Here is a 23,427-nt window from a genome sequence, read left to right as displayed (position 1 = left end):
ACTCTAGCAACTGGGAAACCTTATCCCCACACCTCCTGTGTGATACTAGTTGCGACTAGAGTCGATTCTCCTTTAACTTTAGGTTTTTCACGAAACCCTGTAGGTTAACGATTTAAAGACTTCATTGGGATTATGAAGCCAGACCCGACTATTTTCTCTGTAGTTGCGTGTTCTGATCTTGATGTTTTCTATCGTGATTGAGTACTATCTTCTTTAAAATTTGCTCGAGATTTATTCTCCGATAGGAAATATTGAAAAGTAGTCACAAACATCTTCGTCTCATCGTTTGTGATTCCATAATATCTTGTTTCGTTAATCGATTAAGATTATTGTTAGGTGATTGATAATACTAGGTTGTTCTTCGGCAATATATATAAGTCCGGTTTATCAATTGGTTCCTGTTCATCTTGATTTATTAAAATACGGAACAAAACTCATAGTTATATCTTTGGGAGACAGATTTATCTATACAATAGACTTTTCTGTGTGATACATATTTGTTTATCAAGTCTTCGACTTTGGGCCGTAGTAACTCTTAGTTGTGGGTGTGATCAGCTAAGGGAATAAAGTGCGTAGAGTCTTGCTGGGATTCAGAGACGTAAGGAGTGCAACGGTACCTTGATCAGTGAGAGATTGATTAGGGCTCAACTACATTCCAGTCCGAAGTTAACTTGGAGAAGGCTAGTGTCTATAGCGGCTTAATACAGTGTGGTATTCAAATATGGACTAGGTCCCGGGGTTTTTCTACATTTGCAGTTTCCTCGTTAACAAAACTTCTGGTGTCTGTGTTATTTCTTTTCCGCATTATATTTTGTTATATAATAGAAATATCACAGGTTGTGCGTTGAATCAATCAATTGGTAAATCCAACCTTTGGTTGTTGATTGAAATTGATTGATCCTTGAAGATTGGACTTGGGTATCGTTCAAGTTATTTTTCTTATATTCAATCGAGCTCGCAAATTCCTATTTGTTTGATTGCAGATTGAATTGAGAAATTAAGATATAACTCTAAGATATACTTTTCTTGAGATTGAGTCTGACTGTCTAGTTGATTCTCTCGAAAGTATATTGGAGTTTTTCCATACAGATTGCTAAGCGAAATATCGGGTGTGGTTGTTAGACCCGCGCTTTTTCACGAAAGATCCTTTGACTTATCTCTAATTATACCGTTTGATCTTGGAGATTGAAAAGTGAGTGGTTACTGAAACAGGTTAGTCCTTTAATGTTTCAGATTATGATCCATAGGAGTCGAGAAGCAGAATTCTTCACATCATATAAAACAACTTGAGATAGTGGACTCTATATTTGGATTCACGTGCGCATACCAGATTGGTTGTAGGCGCAGAGATACTGAAAAAACTGAGTAACTATTAATATTTTAGTTGATCTCAACTATACGACTTAACTTTGAGAGTATTCAAAATTGTACTAGGTCCCGGGATTTTTCTGCCTTGCAGTTTTCCTCGTTAATTTTTTTTTTTGTGCTTTTACTTTCCGCATTATAATTATTGTTATAGTTATAATTAAAGTAATATCATTGTCCGTTAAATAAACACTTGGTAAGATCTTATAGATTGGTTCAGTTCCGAACTTATGCTATATACCAAGTGTACATCTTGTTAATATAATGTTTTCACAGTTATTATGTCTATAAGATTATAGAAGGTGTGTCATTAGTAGGTTGATATCGAAATTATTGTGATGTGCTTGGCACCCTCATCATTTCAATTGGAATATGAGTAGGAAAACACGTTAAGATTTCATAATCTATGTCTGGTACGATCCAACGTACCTAGATAATGAATTCGAGTTCACATGAATACAGTCCAGTTAACGTACCGCCAAGGTTTGATGGTACCAACTATCAGTGGTGGAAGTCTGCTATGAAGTCTTTTCTTCAATCCCCTAATTTTAATACTTAAGTATTAGTAATCGATGGATACGTATGTATGAAAGTAGTAAATTCGAAAATTCATTTCAAAAGCATAGCTTCATACACTAATGAAAAAAGGTTTTTTCCAAGCAGAACTCAGATGGTTTGAAAGTCATAATACACTCAGTAACTCGAGATCTTCATCATCATGTATCCACGTGTCAAACATCCAAGGATGCTTGGGATAATCTTGAGACTGTATTCAAGGGTAACTCATCAAAAAAGAAACCTAGACTTTAAACTCTCCCGTATGATTGGGAAAACCTTCGTATGGATGATAATGATACTATTGAGGATCGAAGTTTCACCACAAACTCCCTGAGATTGTCATGAATCGTTTTCCCTAGAAAAGATTATTTTTGAAGAAGATATAATATACAAGATTATTAGACTGTTACCATCTATACACGAGACTAAGAAACATGTCATCATGGAAGAAAATGATCTTTCAACACTCTCTCGAAGATCCCTTATTGGAAAGTTAAAGATCTTTGATTATGAAGCCCATTCGAATATAAAAACATTGCATTTGAAGCATCAAACAATATTAATCAATATTCATAAAAAATTAGTATAAATTAGATAAAAGAATGTTGTGAAAAAGATGTGCTTAGTTCAACAATGTCACTCCCCACACAATGTGTTTAAGACATTCTAAGAAAGATGATGTTAGTTCAATAATATTTAAGTAAACCAATATTTGGATATGAAAGTGTATGAAATGATTCACAATGATCAATGACTAGCCTGAGGTATTTCTGGAATGGATTTCTACTGAAGGGTTACCTAATCTTCATGGTAGAGAAGATAAGATAGTATAGTGTTAATCAGAATGGCATTCTGAGTGTTGTTTCTTCTCAAAATAAGGTGAGAAGAAAATTCCCAGAAATGGCTCAATATACGTAAATTTTTGTGATTTGGATTCATCTTATGATATCAAGTAATGTGTGGAAATTGACTAGAAATACTTACATTATTGATGTCAATATGCAGAAAAGTTACTTTACTCTAGCTTTTAGATGTTATTTTTGTGGGAGGAAATCAAGACTCTCTAAAGCATATATTAGGGTAATGTGATTTCAGTCAAATTATCTGGAGTTGGCTTGGTGAAATCTTTTCTTTTCTGAATCCATCATCATTTATGAAGATGTTAAAAACTAGTAAGCATAAAAGTCCTGTAGTTCAACTAGTTCAACAAGTGTGGGTAGTGAATACATCTATACTGGCGGTAGAATTTTTATTTGAAATAAGCAAATATTTTTGATATACCAATATCTTTGTGGCTAAAATAAAGCAAAACTACATGGCTAACTTATGAGGGCAGAATTAGAATGAACGGAATATGTGAAATTCTTCTTATGATTATGAATGTTTCAAAATTTAATTGCAGGAAAGTTAAAAGCAACAGAGTTGTTGAATATACGTTTAAACTGCCACCTGCTCAAGATCTCCTGATATGTTGTAACGACGCCTCTAATGGTAATCCTTGGAATTCAGGTTATGGGATCATTGCTAAATGAAATCAAGATGAATTGTCTTTGTAGATTATGGAGGATTGGGTTGTAATAACCCGATATTCGGCGGTGGTTGGCCGAATGAAATATAAGTAATGATTTTTCTTTTCTTAACACCGAGGTATTTTCAGCACAATTTGCTCCAGAGTTGGCAGAAAACTTTGCAGTTAAGCGTGCTCGGGAGGGAGTAATATAGAGATGGGTGACCTTTCGGAAAGTTAACTTCTGAATTACCAAAATGATGCCCGTTAAAAATCCCAAACTGCCGGATGACCGCAGTGGCTAAGTGGGGAAAGTATCTATGGAGGGTCGGGTCATCACAAATTGTATCAGATCCGACGAAGGGTCACTTGCCGAGGGTGAGAGAGTACGTTGGACGGGATATGTCAGGTACTGATCTTATGAGGGGCAGGGAACGTCGGAGATCTGGGCTTGCATATATATTTCGGAGCCGAGGACGGCTCCAATTTAAGGTGGTGGTATTGTAATACCCCGATATTCGGCGGTGGTTGGCCGAATGGAACATAAGTAATGGTTTGTCTTTCCTAATATCGAGGCCTTTTTAGCACAATTGGCTCCAGAATTGACAAAAAACTCTATAATTAAACGTGCTCGGGAGGGAGTAATCCAGAGATGGGTAACCTCCCAGGAAGTTACTGCTGGATTACAGCAACAATGCCCGTTAAAAATCCAACACTATCGGGCCGCCGCATTGGCTAAGTGGGGACAGTCCCGGTGAAGGGTCGGTCATTACATGGGTTTTTCTTCAACGATTCCTGAGGTTATTTCCGTGATTAGAGCAATTACAATGGGCAATACCAATGGAATTTTAAGTTGCTAATTCAGTCAAACTCAAATGCGATCAATCAAGCTTTTGAAGATAATATGCTCCCAAAAATGATTTCTGCTAGATGGACATGAATGAATCGAATGTTGGAATGTATTTTGATCATTGTTCACCACTTGGCTAAGTGGTTAATTTTTTGTTAACCCTGAATTCCTAATCAAAGTGAACTGTCGAATGACCTTTTCGTTAAAAAATAAATAAATTACTTTAGGTATTATTCAAGTTTTCTAACTAGCTTTTCGGATATGAGGTTATGATCTTGGTTGAAATTTATTATTCACTGATAATAAAATTTTAACTGATATAGCAAAATAAAATAAAATGATGCAGATCAAAGCATTATATATTAAGATGATAATTATTACAACGAAATATAAATTGAAAGTAAATGATAAATTGGGTAGAAATAAGATAAATTGTCAGACCACGAACTACTCCGAAGAATAACGACGACGAACCTATGATCCAGACCTCACAACTCCGAAGAATCACAATTATGGATAAAATGAATATTTAGACTTGGGTGCAATAATGTTAATTTATCAAAAACTGTCTTCACTTTGTTTTTGGAGCTCCTTATATAGATAACCCTTTCTAAAAAAATCCTAAAATTAACAAAAATATAAAAATCGTTTTTTCCAAAGTATCTACTATCTTTGGGGAACTTTCCTAGCTTATCCTGCAAGTACCCTAATAAATAAAGACAGAGGATCCCCTCGCACTCCTATATTCACACTATCTCACATTTCGGGAGACGTTTTTCTTAATAAAACTTAAACGGTAACCTATTTGAACCTAATGTTTTGGGGGATATGCTCGTCTTACAAAGTCCTATATATCCACAAAAATGAGCACATTCTGAGATATCAAACCTCATCATCTATTAATCTTAATTTTAACGGTTGAAAATTCGTCGATTTTTGACGGTTGATTTTTAAAGTAGTAGATGATGGAATTATATATCTCGGAACGAGATTATTTTGTAGGTATGTAGAGCTTTGTAAGATGAATATATATCTCCAGAATAATAACTTCAAATATTCTACCGCTTGGTTTTTGTTTTTTTTTTAAGTTTAGTACCCAAAGTGTGAAGTACTGTGAAAACAAGAGTGTGACGGGATCCTCCCTCATAAATAAATCCGAAAATTAATATTTTTGTACTGAGGAAGGATCCCCTCACGTGTTTATTCTCACACTATCTCACACTTTAGGCGTATTTTTTGTGAATAAAAACCAAACAATTACGGATTTGAAGCTAATATTTTGAGGACATGCTTCTCTTACGAAGCTCTGCGTTCCTACCAAAAAATGAGCGTATTCCGAAATACTAAAGCTTGCCTTATACAAATCTTAATTTCAATGGTTAAAAATCCGCTGATTTTCAACGTCTCACTTTCAAAATATTAAATGGTGATGTTATACGTCTCGGAATGCACTACCAAAAATGAGCGAAACATACACATTCTTGGTAGGTACGTAGAGCTTTGTAAGAGGAACATACACATTCTTGGTAGGTACATAGAGCTTTATAAGAGAAACATATCCCAAAAATAAAGCTCGCCATCAAAATATACTCATCCTTGGTAGGTATGTAGAGCTTTGCAAGAGGAACATATCCTAAAAATATTAACTTGAAATCCGATACCATTTGGTTTTTATTCACAAGAAATACGTCTAATATGTGAGAATGAAAATGTAAAGTATCTCCTCTTTATTTTTCATCAATTTCCGGCCATCACTAGTATAAGAGTTTCCCCCATCCTAAAATAATATATAAGATTTTTAGCGAGGTTTTTCTTTAGACAAGCGATTTCCCCATTGTTTTTCAATTTACTAAATATTTGGCCGATTCAAAGTTGATGCAACCGGAAATAGGCAGCTCCGGATTGACATTTTGACTCCTCATTTCCTTTGGCGTCAAGTATTTTTAGGAAACTTCTTTGCCCCTTGGATTGTAATGACATGTTCATTGTAATTGTAATTGTAATTGTGAATTGATTGGCCCACCGACCCAATATTCTGGTAAACGCTTTCCGGAACTATGCATGCACTTGCGTGCACGTAAATTCGCGGGTACAGCGCCTGCCAGATTGATATTTACAATGCTTGTCTCGTTGCTCACGTTCCTGATGTCGGGAAGTTAGGCCCGTCAGTACAAAATGTTAGGCTGACTTAACAAAGCAGTGTTTGTGATTGTGCCCATCCACTTTAGAATTTGGTTTTCAGGTTCCAACAATATGGGAATTAATACCAAACTCCAAATTGCTACTGGTCTATCTATGCTACTATAAACTGGTGTAGAGTTCTGCTTCCTTCCCACAAGAAATGGAATTAGAGGTATTGATCAGGTTTTAGTTGTTCAAGTTTGGTTTCCGTGTTCAACTTTTAGGTTAAGACGACCATTATTCATGTGCAGTTTTACTAGTTAAAACTTAAACCGCAAGAATTATATACAACAATTAGGTGGTAGACCATACCTATAAAAATGAGTATATTCTTTTAGGTTTTTTTGCAGATCAAGTCAGATCTGAATAAATAGTAGGATACTCTTCGACTTCATTTTAACAAATTACCATGTTTGAATCTCATTCAGCTCAATTATGAGTCAGTCAAAGTATTAATTAAGATTAATAGAAAATATCAAGCTCTTCAAATTCATCTCATTTTTTCAGCTGGGTTTTTGTGTCAGGGTTTAACATTGTAAGGCTCAAATCGCCAGATTTGCCTATACTTTCACGAAATTACAAGAAAATCAGCTGATTTTTTATTTTTTTTGTTTTCTGCAGGTGCTTGTATTAGTGTGAGGGAGAGGAATTTGTGATTCATTTGTGCTCAAAACAGGTAAATCATGTTTTATTTCTATTCGATTGCCGATGCCATATAAATGTAGATACCTACGAGTAAGTTATGTGTGAAGTTTCGGTTTATGCCCTTGAGATTCTACCAAGAATCACAGTGGTAAAATTTCAGTGAGATTTCCATCTTCTCGATCATCTTCGGTAATGGTGGGTTTAAAACATCAAGTTTTAATTCAGTGAGTCGGTGACATTCTGAGAAAAGGAAAACAACATTTTCTTTGAGTCGCGAAAAGGCTTTATGCCCCAAATTTTCTTTTGGAAAGGAAATAAAAGATCTTCTTTTCTATATTTTAGGAATTAGAATACAAATTCTTTTGCTCGGTGATTTAGCTCATTCATAGGTATTTTTAATTTAATTCCATCTAATTATTAATAAGTAATCTTATTTGCTTTTGTGTTCCGTGTGTTATCTGTGAGCCACGCGCAATTGAATATACTCCTATGTCAGTAGCGGACAACAACCCCAAGGACTAGTGATTTAGATGCTTAAAAAGTTGAATTAAACAGCCAATTGGGATCTTTGGCATATGAACCCTGTTTTCCATAAGTAAATTGAGGCTACATTCTCGATTTTATGAACATCACCACCTAATAATTTTACTCCTTCCTCTGATAAATGGACGTTTGCACCAATTAGAAGAACTCGGAAGATTCCCTAAATGTTTAAGATTATTGATTGGCCTCGCGAAAACGTTACCATTCAACAAACAAAAGTATGTAATGGGGCGTCCAAAATGAGGAGTGTGGCATTTAGTCTTTGTATTCGTCGTCAGTCTTACCATGTTAGTGTCCGTCAGCTAAATGATTGTGAACACAAAGATCTGGTGTCATCTGAATATTCACAAATAATGCGCGCAGACTCATGACAATACAGTAAATAAACTGCGCCTGAGGGGAATGGATAGGTTATGTCGAATCCTTGACTCGGAGTTCTAATACTCTTTCTCGTCTCATCAACTACAATCATTGTTCTTGGCTCATACAATAAGATAAATAGTGGATGAAATATAAAATGTACGAACATGATATACCATAAGTATCGAATTGAACATATAAAGTGTAAATGCATTAATATAGATGAAACGATTAACTTATATGATTCATCACTCAGATCTCTGTCTACGGGTTTGGGTTTTTCATTATATGTATGAAGGTTACAGAAATAGTCGAATGATTTTGAGACCAATATAAGCATGCGTAGCAGGAGGAACTTCACTTACACTTTCTCTATCTCTTTGTCTTTCTCCTATTCTCCTCTCAATGTTTTTCGGCCTCCCTCTTCACTTGGGAGAGAGGGGTATTTATAGGGAGGTCCACTTCTGAAGCCCGTTATAACCTTATCCTCTTGTGTTTTGTGCCACTCACGCAGAAGTCTTCGTGTTCTCGGCTGTATCTGCGTGTTCTGTCTGGATACGCAGTATTATCTGCGCTTCCAATACAGGCTGACTGACACGTATGCTGTTTGAGGGTATTTAATGCGGGTAGTTGAGATGTCTGTCCGCGGTAGAAAGCTGTCCTCTGTCCCTGTCTTGTCTGCTTCAGCCTGACTATCCCCAGCCGTAGATCTTAGATCTTTCTAGGGATAGGATAAAGTGATTCTTGTCTGTCCACGCGTGATATCATATCTTGATTCCCTTAGCTGCATGTCCTCCACGTGTGTCTTTGTGGGCACGTGGCGGAAGATGAAATGTGTACCTACAATTTGCCCCTTTTCCTCCTACTGGGCGGTTAGTCGAAGTGGGAAGAAAAAACGTGTTACTCTCTTCATATTCTCTTTACTATTTTCCTAGATTTTAGGGAACGTTCCCCACTATTTGTAATAACTTCTTCTTGGGTAGTGGGACGGTTTTTATTTCTCTTTGCATATATATATGAGAAGGAATGTGAAAATTTTCTAATCATAAATTTTATTCCTTCTCTTTCCTCGGAATTTCCATTCTTTGTTCTCTGCTTTTGTATCCTTGTTATTAACTGTTGCTGCTGCTACTGTTGCTCCTCAAAGTTTTCTGCTGCGGTTGCTACTGTTGTTCGTCGAGGTTTTCTGCTGCTGTTACTGTTGTTCGTCGAGGTTTTCTGCTGCTGCTACTGTTCGTCGAGGCTTTTTGCTTAATTTTTTGTTTATAGGTAGGTGGTTTTACTGTGTCTTGATTATCTTTTGATGAATTGTTGCTATATGTGTTTGTGATGAAGAACATATATAAGTGTGTGTATGATTGTCCTTGTTCGTTATTACAAACAGTAATGATTTCTTCCTTCGTATATGCTTGCCCCTATTTGTTATTTCCCCTTTTATTTAGGGTTTGTTCTTATTTTCCATCTGGTTCATGATTATGAAGAACTGGATGAAATTGTTTTTTTTTATTTCTGTTTTGTCTTCGCGGAAATCTGAAACTTGTTTGTGTACTACGCAGACATGGCTGACCGTCCGCGGGTTTCTTATCAAACTCCACCACCTAGTCCGCGTAGATCTCCTCCATGTAGAGATCCTGATGTTTCTCCGCCTGGTGGAGGTTCGTCTAAATCTTCCCAAGGTGATGCCCACGTTCATAGGGTTTCGTTTTCTTCTGGTCAGAGGCACTTATCTTCTAAGAGGGGTGAGTCGCATAGAGGGAATACGCAGAAGGGGGACCGGCAAAAAGAAGCTCCTGGCTCCCGGTATGTTGTTTCTCGTCCCTTAGTTAATCCGCGTGATGATCCTAGGAGAACGCGGGATGTCCTACCTCTTCGGTCAGTGGCGCCTCCTTCCGCGTCTCATCAACATCCTCTACCTCCCCCTCCATTGTCTCAACCCAAGGGGAGGTCTTCGAAAGAAGTGTTTTCGAAGACTGATGTATATAAGGTTCATCCTAAGAGGAAAGCTTCCGAGAGAAACCCTTCGAAGGGTTCTGCGCCTGATCCCGTGGAGGAGGAAGATATTTCTCAGGAAATATGTAGCGTCGTTGTTGGGGAGAATAAAGTGACCTTCAAACATATTGATCTGGAGGTTTTCAAGGAAAAGCATGGTCTTCAGCTATTCGATGTTCGTTTTTACGCTGCTGATGATTATATTACTTATGAGATGATATCGACATATAAGTTTGATGAATTTCATCTGCTGACCACGGTGGGGGCCTTTGAAGCGGGTCTTCTGTTTCCTTTGTACAAGTCTGGGGATTCTTTTTATTATGATGTGTTGGCTGGTCGAGAGGGTTCTTCGAAGAACACACACTGTCGCTCTATTTACCAACTTCATGGGAATTATCTTCGTGCACTGAGGGAGTGTTATCTTCGGAGCAAAGGAGAGAAAATGATGACTCTTTATGTTCCCAATCCTGAGGAAAGGGAGTGGTATACGCCTGAGAATTTTAACAAGTCTTTCAGTGACTATGTTAACAGTAGGAATCGTAAACCAAGTGTGAGTCTTCGGAATATTTCCGCTCCTAGTGGTGAGATCCGCTCCTCGTGTGAGTCTTCGGAATATTGCCGCTCCCTGTTTCTAGCGCCAGATTGTGAACACAAAGATCTGGTGTCATCTGAGTATTCACAAATAATGCGCGCAGACTCATGACAATACAGTAAATAAGCTGCGCCTGAGGGGAATGGATAGGTTATGTCGAATCCTTGACTCGGAGTTCTAATACTCTTCCTCGTCTCATCAACTACAATCATTGTTCTTGGCTCATACAATAAGATAAATAGTGGATGAAATATAAAATGTACGAACATGATATACCATAAGTATCGAATTGAACATATAAAGTGTAAATGCATGAATATAGATGAAACGATTAACTTATATGATTCATCACTCAGATCTCTGTCTACGGGTTTGGGTTTTTCATTATATGTATGAAGGTTACAGAAATAGTCGAATGACTTTGAGACCAATATAAGCCTGCGTAGCAGGAGGAACTTCACTTACACTTTCTCTATCTCTTTGTCTCTCTCCTATTCTCCTCTCAATGTTTTTCGGTCTCCCTATTCACTTGGGAGAGAGGGGTATTTATAGGGAGGTTACGTGGGGTCCACTTCTGAAGCCTGTTATAAGCTTATCTTCTTGTGTTTTGTGCCACTCACGCAGAAGTCTTCGTGTTCTCGGCTATATCTGCGTGTTCTGTCTAGATACACAGTATTATCTGCGCTTCCAATACAGGCTGACTGACACGTATGCTGTTTGAGGGTATTTAATGCGGGTAGTTGAGATGTCTGTCCGCGGTAGACAGCTTTCCTCTGCCCCTGTCTTGTCTGCGTCAGTCTGACTATCCCCAGCTGTAGATCTTAGATCTTTCTAGGGATAGGATAAAGTGACTCTTGGCTGTCCACGCGTGATATCATATCTTGATGCCCTTAGCCGCATGTCCTCCACGTGTGTCTTTGTGGGCACGTGGCGGAAGATGAAATGTGTACCTACACTGACATTCCTTTTTTGAGAATTGCAACATAATATCTTCGGCTTTTCTCGCCAATACTCTTGGACATACATACTTACTGTCTTACCATATATACTTCTTCTACTAGGGTTTCTTTTAATTCCTCACTGATTCCTCTTCTTTCTCTATTGGCAGCCGGTGATAAACAGCAAAGGGTTTTGCTTGTGTCGTTTGTCATAGCGATGTTAAGATTTGGGAGGAGTAATTTGAAACAGTCAGGAAAAGCCATTCGCAGTTTCATGACTGAGAGAACTACACTGCTTACTGAAATAGGAGGATCAGCACTGTTATCTCCATCATCTTTACAGACCCTTACACCATGCAGCAACAACACAAAAACTGTTTCCAGTGTCGGACAAATGAATCAGATGAGTTACGGGTTCAGGGCCGTCTTACAGTATTTGGGTACCTTAGGCGACAAATAAAAATTGGGCCTTTTTTGGACTACCGAATAACCGATGCATTACACAAAAATATTTACCTGATAGCACAAAAGACGTACCTGATAACACATGATGATATGAGTATAATATTACCAAACATTTATCATTTTGTTCAAGAAGATACAATACTAGTAATGGACGTAAAGATCGACCTTTTCGCATTTACGGATGCGAACTCATTTATAATACTATCATAGTCAATACTACTTAGCATATCTGCTTCAATGGATAACATCGCTAGTCCGTTTAATCTTTCTTGAGACATCGTTGATCGAAGGTAGGATTTGATCAACTTTAACTTCGAAAAACTTCTTTCTGCAGATGCAACTGTAACAGGGATTGTCAATAAAATTCTATATGAAATAGACGCATTTGAATAGCAGCCACCCATATTTGTTAAGAAACTCAACACGTCAATAGCCTTTTTTGTTTCGTTAGGCAAAAAACTTCGCAAAACCTTCAACTCCGTATATAACTCATCCCCATTGATATCGAATTCCATTTCATAGCTTAGGTACTTTTCAAGTTTCACACAAGAATTCCGTAAGGTACTATCATCAAGAGACCTTAATTTTTCTATATTAAACAAAAATCCATAAGTTTCCTCGTATGCTTGAAATTGTTTAAACCTACGTTTGAGAGAAGAAATAGCCTGGTCCATTATAAAAATGAAGTATTCAATTCGGAAGGATTCCATACCTTGCAGTGGTGGTTGTACTTCCTCTATCTCATCGATTTCATCAAAGTGCTTTTTTCTTTTTCGTACTCGTACCTCATAAGAAATAGGCTCTATATTCATGGATGTTGCAAGTATTTTAGCTTCTTCCAATGCCCCCTCAAATCCATTCCTTCTGTAATCCTTAAAGAAAGAAACAAGATCTTTTAGTTTAGTAACGGCATCATCAAGATTCATATCTTCGGTTTGAAGTTTAATGCTCACTGAGTTAACCGCAAGTAGTGCTCTATGCCAAACAACCATACCAAGTATAATCTCAAAATTATCAATCTCTCGTGTCAATATGGAATAAGCAGTACCCCTTGTCTTCGCATCAAAATCAGCCGAAGTCGACAGCTCTATTAAGGCATCTCGTATTTCGGGAGCTTGAAATCGGATTGCTTTGATAGCTTCTATATGACTCTCCCACCGAGTATCTGATAATGGTTTAACCGTAAGACCTTTTACATGTTTCTTAAACACCGTCCAACGTTTTGTAGATCCTGAGAAGAAGTTATATATATGTTGCACCACTTGGAAAAAGGAGACTGCTCTAGGACATGAACTGTCCATATCACAAAGTGCAAGGTTAAGACTATGACAAGCACATGGCATATAAAAAGCTCGAGGATTTACCTTTAGTAGTCTCTTTTGCACCCCTTTATTCTTTCTGGTCATATTAGCTCCATTATCGTACCCTTGCCCTCTAACATTACGAATATCAAGGTTCAGGTTCTGCAAGAGCTCTTCCAGTTTATTAAAAAGTCCTCTTCCCGTCGAGTCGTCCACCTTTACAAATCCCAAAAAGTACTCCTCAACTTTGGTCGAAGACGTGGACACATCTACACATCTTATGACAAGAGACATTTGCTCTTCATTACTTATGTCTGGAGTACAATCAAGTATTATAGAAAAATACTTTGCTTCTTGAATTTTCTGAACAATTTTATCTTTCACATGACGTGCCAACAATGCGATTAATTCATTTTGGATTGAAGGACCAAGATAATGATGATAAACTTCATGGTTTTTAATACGTCGAAGATGTTCTTGCATTACCAAATCGAACTCGGCAATCATTTCAATAAAGCTTAAGAAATTACCGTTATTCGCTACACCAACCTTGTCGTTTGTTCCACGGAACGCCAAATTATTTTTAGCAAGGGTTCTAATAACAGCAACAATTCTTATCAATACTTGTTTCCAATATTCTTTCTCCCTCTTGATTTGTTCATGAATCTCCTTATCAATAGTTTCATTCTTGTGAAGTCTAATTTCCAATTCTTTCCATTTATGCATGGAAGTATAGTGCCTAGTAGATAACTCATGACGTGAAAGCTTAGCACCCATATTATGCCAATCTCTACTGCCGTTTGTATCCAGCTGATAATTGCGTCCACCTTGCTTGAATAATTTGCAACAAAAACAAAAAACTCGATCCAAAACATTTGAATATACTAACCATCTTCTATCTTCGGTTTCCCCATTACTCAAACGCATTATGAAGTGGTGATGCTCAAAACATCTAGCTTCTGCACCTTTGGGAAAAATAAAATCAAGGTTATTTCTTCTGACAGGACCATGCTCTACCAAAAGGTCTCTCAAGTTCTGGTTAATCTCTTTCCAGTTCCCTGGATCATGAATATTTATCGGTCCAAAATCTCTATTTTGAACCTCATCCAAGTCATCTTGCATATTGTCATCTTCACCTGCACTTAATTCTTGGTCACTTAGTTTTTCTTGCACATTTTCATCGTTTACCCTACCATTCAGCAAAACATCCTCTTCTAACATACTATTTACCAAGTTTTCATACTCCTCATCACTGTTAATATTTTCGGTTTTGTCTGCCGCTTTCATTGTCGCTTACTATATGTTGGTCCTGTTGGACGATTCTTGGTACCAAATATTTATTCATATCTCCGGTTTGAGACCTTTCTACGGCATCTTTTCTTTGTCGTATTACCGCTTTGGCATGACCACTTTTCTGCTTTCCAGTCATGGTTTTCGCCTTGTCGGCTTGGATTGCTTATATTACCTTGTACACAGATAAACAAATGAATTGTTTACCAAGGTGTCAGTACACATGAATACATGATAGAAGTATTAAAATTGGCAAAAGGCAAAATCCCACTTCATGTAAAAAAAGTACACTGCAGAGAATCATAACAGGCTTAGCAATTTCCTAAATGCAAGATAAATTCATATCAAAATTCTAAATTTCTAATTAACAACACAATTCAAGATAAATTCATGTCAAAATTCTAATTAACGCCTAAACCCACGATTGTTAACTGTTGGTTGTTCCTTAACCTCCTTTTTACAATCAAAATTTATAAATACCCCAAATTTTGGTTCACAACTCTCAAACCCTAACAAAATTACTCAATCATTAATCATTCAAAATTCTAAATTTGCAAGAGTAAGTTAATATTACCTTATGAGACACAAATAGATCATAGATGATGGATGATGTTGGTTGTGAATTTTTTGATCGAGATGATAAGATCTGATTTAGTGTTTTTGAAAGATAAAGAAGAGGAAGGAAGTTGTGCCTGTTGTCCTCGACTCCTCGTGGAATTAAAGAATTTTTTTTTTTCCTTTGACGTATGTATAGGTAGTATGACCCAACCTTTTTGGGCCCCCTAGCAAATTGGGCCCTAGGCAGCTGCCTATACTGCCTTGTGTATAAGCCGGCCCTGTACGGGTTAAGGGGAATAAATACAACTCCACAGCACAAGTTCCAGCAGTCGGCAGAAAGGATCGAGGAAGATTCTGAGTCGGAGTTTGACGATAGGAGCTTACCTGGTTTAGAAGCAACTAACCAGGTGAAAAGCCTAGAGTTGTTGTTCTAGGAACTGGATGGTCTAGTTGTAGATTTCTCAAAGGACTCGATACAAACATTTACGATGTTGTTTGTATATCTCCAAGGAATCATATGGTCTTTACACCTTTACTGGCTTCAACTTGTGTTGGGACATTAGAATTTCGTTCTGTGGCTGAACCAATTAGTCGTATACAATCAGCATTATCTACAGCTCCCAACTCTCACTTTTACCTGGCTAACTGTTTGAGAATTGACTCAGACAGTCATGAAGTGAGTGCCCATATATTTCCTATATTTTCCTTTCAATTTATTGCTGTAATGATTACTTGGTATTGGTGGTCATGGCTCATCAAATTTTCAAGGTATAATAAGGTTGAAGTAACCTAATCCCGTTCTTTTATCAGGTGTACTGTGAGACTGTCAGCAATCGAGGACTACCTAATGAGCAGGGACCGCCCATGGAGCCTTACAGATTCAAGGTTGCATACGATAAGCTCGTCATTGCTGCAGGAGCCGAACCTTTGACATTTAACATCAAAGGAGTGAAAGAGCATGCATTTTTCCTCCGTGAAGTGAATAACGCACAAGAAATCAGGAAGAGGCTTCTTCTAAACCTGATGAAGGCTGACAATACAGGTTAGTGTCATTGGTTTCTATGTCTTTGTCCGGTTGTTTTATGACTCACTGTAAAACTGTTTTTCAAATTTCAACTATCATTTGGTGCGAAACTTGATCAATTGTTAATTGTGGTGTCTATTGAAAAAGAAGGTAGGAGAGTCAGATACTAATAAACCTCACAAGAATTCATGTTCCTGTCCACATTAATAGGCTATTAAACAAGATGTAGCGAATAAAAGAGAGCATAATATTGCTTTCGCTGTTGGTTTGAACTGATTTCCAAATGCTTCAACTAAAGATTGGGTTTTATCTTAATTAATGAAGTGAAAATTAAGAGAGCATAGTATTGTTTTCATTTTAGCTAACGCTGATCAGGTAACTGATTGTTCAGTTTTGGAAACTTGATTCATGACAACAGGCCTTCCAGTGGAAGAAAGGAAACGGTTACTACATTGCGTAGTGGTAGGAGGTGGCCCTACCGAAGTGGAGTTTAGTGGCGAACTGAGTGATTTTATCATTAAGGATGTTCATGAGCAATATTCTCACGTTAAGGATGACATTCATGTCACCCTCATAGAGGTAAAGTGTATTAAGAATCAGCACCCTCGAGAAGTATGCTACTGAAGCCAATATTGATGTTTTTCTCTTGTTGTATTTTATTGGAACAGGCAAATGACAAGCCAATATTGATGTTTTTCTCTTGTTGTATTTTATTGGAACAGGCAAATGACATCTTGTCTTCGTTTGATGTGGGACTAAGAGAATATGCAACCAACCAGTTGATTAAGGTAGTTGAAATCTTAATTTTACACGCCCTGTGATCTTTATCTCAATGTATTACCAATAACATATCAAATTTGTGACAGTGTGGTGTTCGCCTTATGATAGGCATAGTCAAGGAGGTACATGAAAAGAAAATAGTTCTCAATGATGGGACTGATGTGCCTTATGGTCTATTAGTCTGGTCTACTGGGGTCGGCCCTTCAGACTTTGTAAAATCTCTAAATGTTCTCAAATCCCTTGGGGGAAGGTATTTTAAAGTCACCTGCATTTAATGTTTTAAAATGTTCCCATTGATAATATATGCTTGCTGTTGAATAGGTCGGTGTATAAGAGTTTGGAGAAACTAAAACTCTCCAAGTCGGTGAGACTAATTTAGGATAAACCAAAGTTTAGTCGGTCACCAAGTTAGACTAGGATTAAGAGTTAAGATAACTCTTAATTAGCTTTCTTGATCTTAAAGACTAGGAACTTATTACCTAAGTTATGGAACCCTAATCCCTACCTATGTGTATATAAATAGCCTAGTAGAGAACCTAGAAAGACACACCAAAAAAAATTCTTCTTTCTCTCTTAGGGTTTATATGTTTTCTCCCAAACGATAATATATAAATCTCTTATTTTTCCCGAGGATTCAACCTCGTTAAATTCTTGTCTCTTTTATCTTCTTTAGTTTGTGTTCTTTGCAATATTTGGAGTACCATTGTGTAGCTGTGCAAATCGCTTCCGCAGGGTTTTAGCGCAACAATTGGCATCGAGAGCTCGGGTTAGTTTCTTGGAATTTTCGGTATTCATAATATTGCAGCGGGAGTATTTTTTCTGAAGTTGTTTGAGGTAATTCTGATCTCAAAGTTTAGTTTTTTATCTATATTTGGTTGTTTGTGAACAATGGTTGACGGGAAAGATCCAGTTGATTCGAAAGATCCTTTAGGAGAACATTCGGAGTCCACAAGTAAAGATAAAGAAACAAAAGAAGAAATACTGCATTCTCATAGATCACAACTGAAGGTTGAAAAGTTCACCGGAACCAATAACTTTGGTTTATGGAGAACAGACGTAATGGATGCTCTTGTTCATCTTGACCTAGAAGAAGCTCTAGAAGGTCGGCCAGCGGAGATGTCTGACAAGCAGTGGAACAAGATGAATAAATTATGTCTGGGTTCGATTCGTGGGTGTTTAGCAACGTCAGTAAGAATTAATTATCAGCACGAGACTTCAGCTAAGGATCTCTGGGAAAAGCTAGAGAAGGAGTACCTTGTGAAGAACGTGGCTAATAGGACACATCTTAAGAGAAATTTGTATCGCTATAACATGAAGAAAGGTGCAACTCTAACAGAGCACCTGGATTCATTTAATAAACTTCTTGCTGAGTTAGTTAACTATGATGAGAAGATCAACGACGAGGAACAAGCTTTGTGTCTGATAAACTCTCTTCCTGAAAGGTATGAACCCGTGATTAAGGCTTTAATGCATGGCAAGGATAAGATGACATACGCTGAGGTCACTACAGCATTGCGTAGTAAGGAGTTCAGGAAGATGGACCGTGAAGACCTGTCAAGTGAAGCTAATAGTGACTTGCTTCTTGCAAGAGGTCGTTCAACAGACAGGAGAAAGAAGAATGGTGATCGTGGCAAAGTGAAAGGGCGTTCAAAGTCAAGAGCGCGTCTGCATAAGGATGAATGTGCATGGTGTCATGACTTTGGCCATTGGGCTAAGGATTGTACCAAGCGTAAAGATAGAGAAGGAGATAACAACAAGACCGAGGTGAACATTGCTAAGGCAAGTGATGATTCAGATGTAGCTTCGGATTTCTCACTGATTGTGACACCATCAGCTTGTATCGTAACTGACGGTACATGGGTACTAGATTCTGGTGCTACTTATCACATATGTCCTCATCGGGACTGGTTCTCAAGATTCGAGAAGTTTGATGGAGAAGTACGTATGGGGAATAATCATACCTGCAGGGTGATCGGGATTGGTAGTGTTCGAATCAAGATGCACGATGGTATGGTTCGGGAACTGAAGGAAGTAAGGTTCGTACCTGCTGTGAAGAAGAATCTGATTTCGCTCGGAACTTTGGAAGCTAAGGGCTACAAGTTAGTCGCTGAAAATGGCATTCTAAAGATAATCTCTGGATCGTTGGTAATCATGAAGGGCACAAGGCATCATAACTTGTACTACTTAACTGGGAGTACAGTAACAGGAGATGTGTCAATTTCTGAACACATCGAGACTGCAGCGATGGAGACCACGAAGTTATGGCAAATGCGACTTGCACGTCAAGATTTATTGAAAGGTGCTATTGCCTGCAAATTAGAGTTTTGTGAACATTGTGTGAAAGGCAATAAAACAAGAAAAAGCTTTGGCACAGCAATCCACAACACTAGTGGAGTTCTTGATTATGTTCACTCAGATGTTTGGGGTCCCTCCAAGAATGCATCATTGGGAGGGAAACATTGGTTCGTGTCTTTCATTGATGACTATTCTACGCGAGTATGGGTGTACACCATGAGGCATAAGGATGAAGTACTAGAAGTCTTTGTGAGGTGGAAAAAGGCAACTGAGACTAAAACTGGTAGAAAGATCAAGGTACTACGTTCGGACAATGGTGGAGAGTACAAAAGTGATCCATTCTTGGAAGTATGTCAGGATGAGGGAATACAGAGGAACTTCACAGTTAAGAAGACACCGCAACAAAATGGTGTAGCTGAACGCATGAATCATACTTTGTTGGAGAAGGTACGATGTATATTATCTAATGCTGGATTAGGTAAAGCGTTTTGGGATGAGGCAGTTACATATGCGTGCTTCCTCATTAATAGGTTGCCATCAGCTGCATTAGAAGGTAAAACTCTGATGGAGAAGTGGTATGGTAAACCAGCTTATGACTATGACTCAATTCATATCTTTGGTTGCCCTGCTTGGTATCATATTAGTAAAAACAAGCTTGATAGTCGTGATGTTAAAGGAATATTTATGGGTGTGAAGAAAGGAGTGAAAGGGTTCAAAATTTGGAATCCAATATAGAAGAAGATAGTCATGAGTAGAGATGTTACATTTGATGAAGCGTCTATGGTAAAGTCTTGGGGTTCTCAGCAGGTGGAGAACAGAAGCACCAATACTAGTGAGCCTTTGCAGCAGGTGGATATTGATGCAACTCCACTAATTCCAGCTAAGTATGTATCTGTTACGACTACTTCGGAAGGCGTGACGTCTACAAGGGAGGTAACTACTGAAATTTCAAACGATAGTGACGATGTTTATGAAGAGGAACATGAAGTAGTGGAAGATACAGAAAATACGGTCACTGAGACCATAGCAACCAGCAAACCGAGAAGATCAATCAGGAAACCTGGTTGGATGAATGATTTTATAGCTTATGCATTACCAGTTGTTGAGGAAGGTATTCCTAATGCCTATTTTGAAGCTATACACAGTGTAGAGCATCAAGAATGGGAAGCTGCTATGCAGGATGAGATGGAGTCTCTTTACAAGAATGGCATATGGATTCTTACGAAGCTTCCGAACGGTAAGAAGGCCATTGGGTGCAAATGGGTATATGCTAAGAAAGAAGGATCTCAGATGAATCAAGTACGCTACAAGGCAAGGCTAGTTGCAAAAGGTTATGCCCAAAAGGAAGGGATTGACTACAATGAGGTGTTCTCTCCAGTTTTGAAACACTCATCAATCCGAATTTTGTTGGCCTTGGTAGCACAATATGATTTAGACCTAGTTCAGCTAGATGTGAAGACGGCGTTCTTACATGGTGATCTAGAAGAGGAGATTTATATGACTCAGACGAGTGGGTTCAAAGTTGCTGGAAGAGAAGATTGTGTATGCAAGCTGAAGAAATCGTTGTATGGGCTGAAATAGTCTCCAAGACAGTGGTATAAGCGATTTGATCAGTTTATGATTGGCCAGACATACACAAGAAGTCACTATGACCATTGTGTATACTTCAAGAAGCTACGTGATGGGTCTTTCATATATTTTCTCTTGTATGTCGATGATATGATGATAGCATCAAATAACAAGAAAGAGATTGATAATTTGAAGCAAAAATTGTCAACTGAGTTCGAGATGAAAGATCTGGGAGAAGCTAAGAAGATTCTTGGCATGGAGATTCAACATGACAGAAAGAAGGTTAAAGTTTGTTTGTCTCAAAAGGCATACTTGAAGAAAGTGTTACAGAAATTTGGTATCTGCGAAGGAACTAAATCTGTAAGTACTCCCCTTGATCCTCATTTTAAGTTGAGTTCTGATATGTCTCCCACTACTGAAGAAGAGCGTGAGTATATGGCCCAAGTCCCATATGCTAGTGTTGTTGGTAGCTTGATGTATGCGATGGTATGTACAAGGCCGGATATTTCACATGCAGTAAATATGATCAGCCGTTATATGCATAATCCTGGTAAAGGACATTGGCAAGCTGTGAAATGGATTTTGAGGTATCTTTATGGTACTGTTGATGTTGGCTTGGAGTTTGTGAAGGAAGATGGGAACAATCAGCTGTTTGTTGGTTATGTGGATTCTGACTATGCTGGTGATTTGTGAAGTACCATTGTGTAGCTGTGCAAATCGCTTCCGCAGGGTTTTAGCGCAACACTTGCATGACTAAGAAATTGCGTGTTTATATGCTCATGACAATGCAGGATTGGTATTGATCAATGGATGCGTATACCTTCCGTTGAGGATGTATTTGCAATTGGAGATTGTGCTGGTTTCCTTGAGGAATCAGGAAAGCAAGTTCTTCCAGCTCTAGCTCAGGTCCAATCAGCTGAACCATTTCTAGACTTTCATCTGCGTTTTTACCGGTTTAGTTTTCCTACTCTTTCAATAAAAAAAAAATCATTTATATGGACATATTCACCGTGTTTACACTAGTTACTAAACAAAATCTCTGCCATAACTGCATTTGAATGACTTGCTCGTTTTTGGTTTCGGAAAAACGGCTGTTATTTTCACTTTTGAAATTGGTTTCCTTGAGCAACAATAGACAGCCCTTGGGTATCAGTTAAATTTATAAAAGTCCTTTCAAATCACATTTGAACTCCAGGAATCTCAGATTTCAGATATGACCGTGATGTCTGATTTTTATGACAACTGGTCCTAGTTCTCGACATGATAAATGACTGATATAGTTCACCTGAAATAATTTTTGACCTGACCACATCTGAACCATGTATGAACCTGCAGGTGGTAGAGAGGGAAGGCAAATTTCTAGTGAATTTGTTCAACAAGATAGGTAAACAGAATGGTGGCAAAGCTTTCTCCGCGAAAAACATCAATTTGGGAGAGCCTTTCGTGTATAAACACCTCGGTAGCATGGCATCTGTGGGTAGTTATAAAGCGTTGGTTGATCTACGTGAGTCTAAGGTAATTGCTATTACAGGGAACCCATATCTTGAACCTGTTCGGTTATCACACTTTGAGTGCTAATGAATCCGTTTTCTCCCTTTTGCTTTCTTGATACGGCAGTTTGCAAAGGACATATCCCATGCCGGGTTTGTCAGCTGGCTGATCTGACGTTCTGCTTACCTGACGCGTGTTATCAGCTGGAGGAACAGGTTCTACGTGGCGGTGAATTGGGCAATCACACTTGTTTTTGGCAGAAATAACTCTCGAATAGGCTAAATCAGATTGGCATACGCCGAAAAGAAAAAGAAGATGCATATGTTGAGTTCCATACTAGTTATTATGGGCGGCATTCGAATGTTTTTAGCAGAATCAGTATTATCAATCTTATTGACTTATTGTACTTGTTTGGATTCCAAAATGAGTGTATCTGTTAGTCTAAGTAGTCATTTTTGATTTTGTATGTTTTCTTCATATTAGTCTAAAGATGAAGTAACAGTTGTAAAACTAGACCTTTGAACTTGGGGTATGTTAATGCCAATTCCACATCTTTCTATTCTGCCGTGGTGCGTATTATCTGCATTGTCTTATAATGAAACTGCGTACCGTGATTCTTTTTTAAAGAAGTGTTGATCATGACTTAAAACTCACTGCTTTTGACATGGTAATGGCATTAGTGAAGCTGACCAGTGACGACAATCTAATCACTGTAATTCTCCTATTAAATATGCAACTTGTAATTTGTTTATACATATAAATATGTGGTCCTGTTTTATTATTTCCGATTCGAAGAAAGAAAACAAGAAAGCTCTCCTTATCTTAAAAAACTCGACACAATTCCCATTTCTTCCTTTTATCATTTGTTACTAACTTGCTGTATTTGGGATCGGGACTTTGCTTTTCACTATTTCAGTGGACCAAGGGGTAAAGAAAGTCATTGGAAATAATGACAAGTCCGAATCAACTTGGGAATTATGTTTGGGTACTAACCCAGTAATGTATAGCATGTTGAGACTTGAAACTGTCAGTCAGTCAGTCTTCAATAAATAAGGACGATATCTTGATCATTAAATCAGATCTTCTAGTCTACCTACATTAGCGTCACTGGTTTGGTTGTTGGCTT

General features: G+C 37.9%; 2 protein-coding genes and 1 long non-coding RNA gene across 3 annotated transcripts; 2 read left to right on the top strand and 1 right to left on the bottom strand.

Annotated features, from left to right (window-relative positions):
* Positions 1–6,639: 6,639 nt before the first annotated feature.
* LOC113287719 lies at positions 6,640–9,215 on the top strand. Its single transcript, XR_003330271.1, has 3 exons — positions 6,640–6,996; positions 7,083–7,137; positions 9,157–9,215. It is a non-coding gene; the product is annotated as an uncharacterized LOC113287719 (long non-coding RNA).
* A 2,847-nt stretch (positions 9,216–12,062) lies between these two features.
* On the bottom strand, positions 12,063–14,595 carry LOC113287717 (zinc finger MYM-type protein 1-like). Its single transcript, XM_026536539.1, has 2 exons — positions 12,706–14,595; positions 12,063–12,582 (listed from the first exon to the last, which is right to left on the bottom strand). The coding sequence occupies exons 1-2, from the start codon at positions 14,579–14,581 to the stop codon at positions 12,119–12,121; spliced, it is 2,340 nt and encodes a 779-aa protein (XP_026392324.1). The 5' UTR covers positions 14,582–14,595; the 3' UTR covers positions 12,063–12,118.
* A 1,037-nt stretch (positions 14,596–15,632) lies between these two features.
* Positions 15,633–22,908, top strand: LOC113287718 (internal alternative NAD(P)H-ubiquinone oxidoreductase A2, mitochondrial-like). Its single transcript, XM_026536540.1, has 8 exons — positions 15,633–15,818; positions 15,953–16,184; positions 16,585–16,745; positions 16,889–16,954; positions 17,033–17,196; positions 21,602–21,716; positions 22,146–22,325; positions 22,428–22,908. The coding sequence occupies exons 1-8, from the start codon at positions 15,660–15,662 to the stop codon at positions 22,473–22,475; spliced, it is 1,125 nt and encodes a 374-aa protein (XP_026392325.1). The 5' UTR covers positions 15,633–15,659; the 3' UTR covers positions 22,476–22,908.
* Positions 22,909–23,427: the final 519 nt, after the last annotated feature.

The sequence above is a fragment of the Papaver somniferum genome, chromosome 6 (assembly GCF_003573695.1).
Source record: "Papaver somniferum cultivar HN1 chromosome 6, ASM357369v1, whole genome shotgun sequence".
Classification (NCBI taxonomy): domain Eukaryota; kingdom Viridiplantae; phylum Streptophyta; class Magnoliopsida; order Ranunculales; family Papaveraceae; genus Papaver; species Papaver somniferum.
This window is presented reverse-complemented; position numbering and strand designations above follow the sequence as displayed.

Bases quoted from the DNA above. Each gene is read 5' to 3' on its own strand.
- LOC113287717 (XM_026536539.1), bottom strand. From the start codon at position 14,581: ATGAAAGCGGCAGACAAAACCGAAAATATTAACAGTGATGAGGAGTAT. The intron at 12,583-12,705 runs GTATGGAATCCT...TGTTTAATATAG, and splicing joins AGTACAACCACCACTGCAAG to AAAAATTAAGGTCTCTTGAT.
- LOC113287718 (XM_026536540.1), top strand. From the start codon at position 15,660: ATGGTCTTTACACCTTTACTGGCTTCAACTTGTGTTGGGACATTAGAA. The intron at 21,717-22,145 runs GTCCAATCAGCT...ATGAACCTGCAG, and splicing joins TTCTTCCAGCTCTAGCTCAG to GTGGTAGAGAGGGAAGGCAA. The intron at 22,326-22,427 runs GTAATTGCTATT...TTGATACGGCAG, and splicing joins TTGATCTACGTGAGTCTAAG to TTTGCAAAGGACATATCCCA.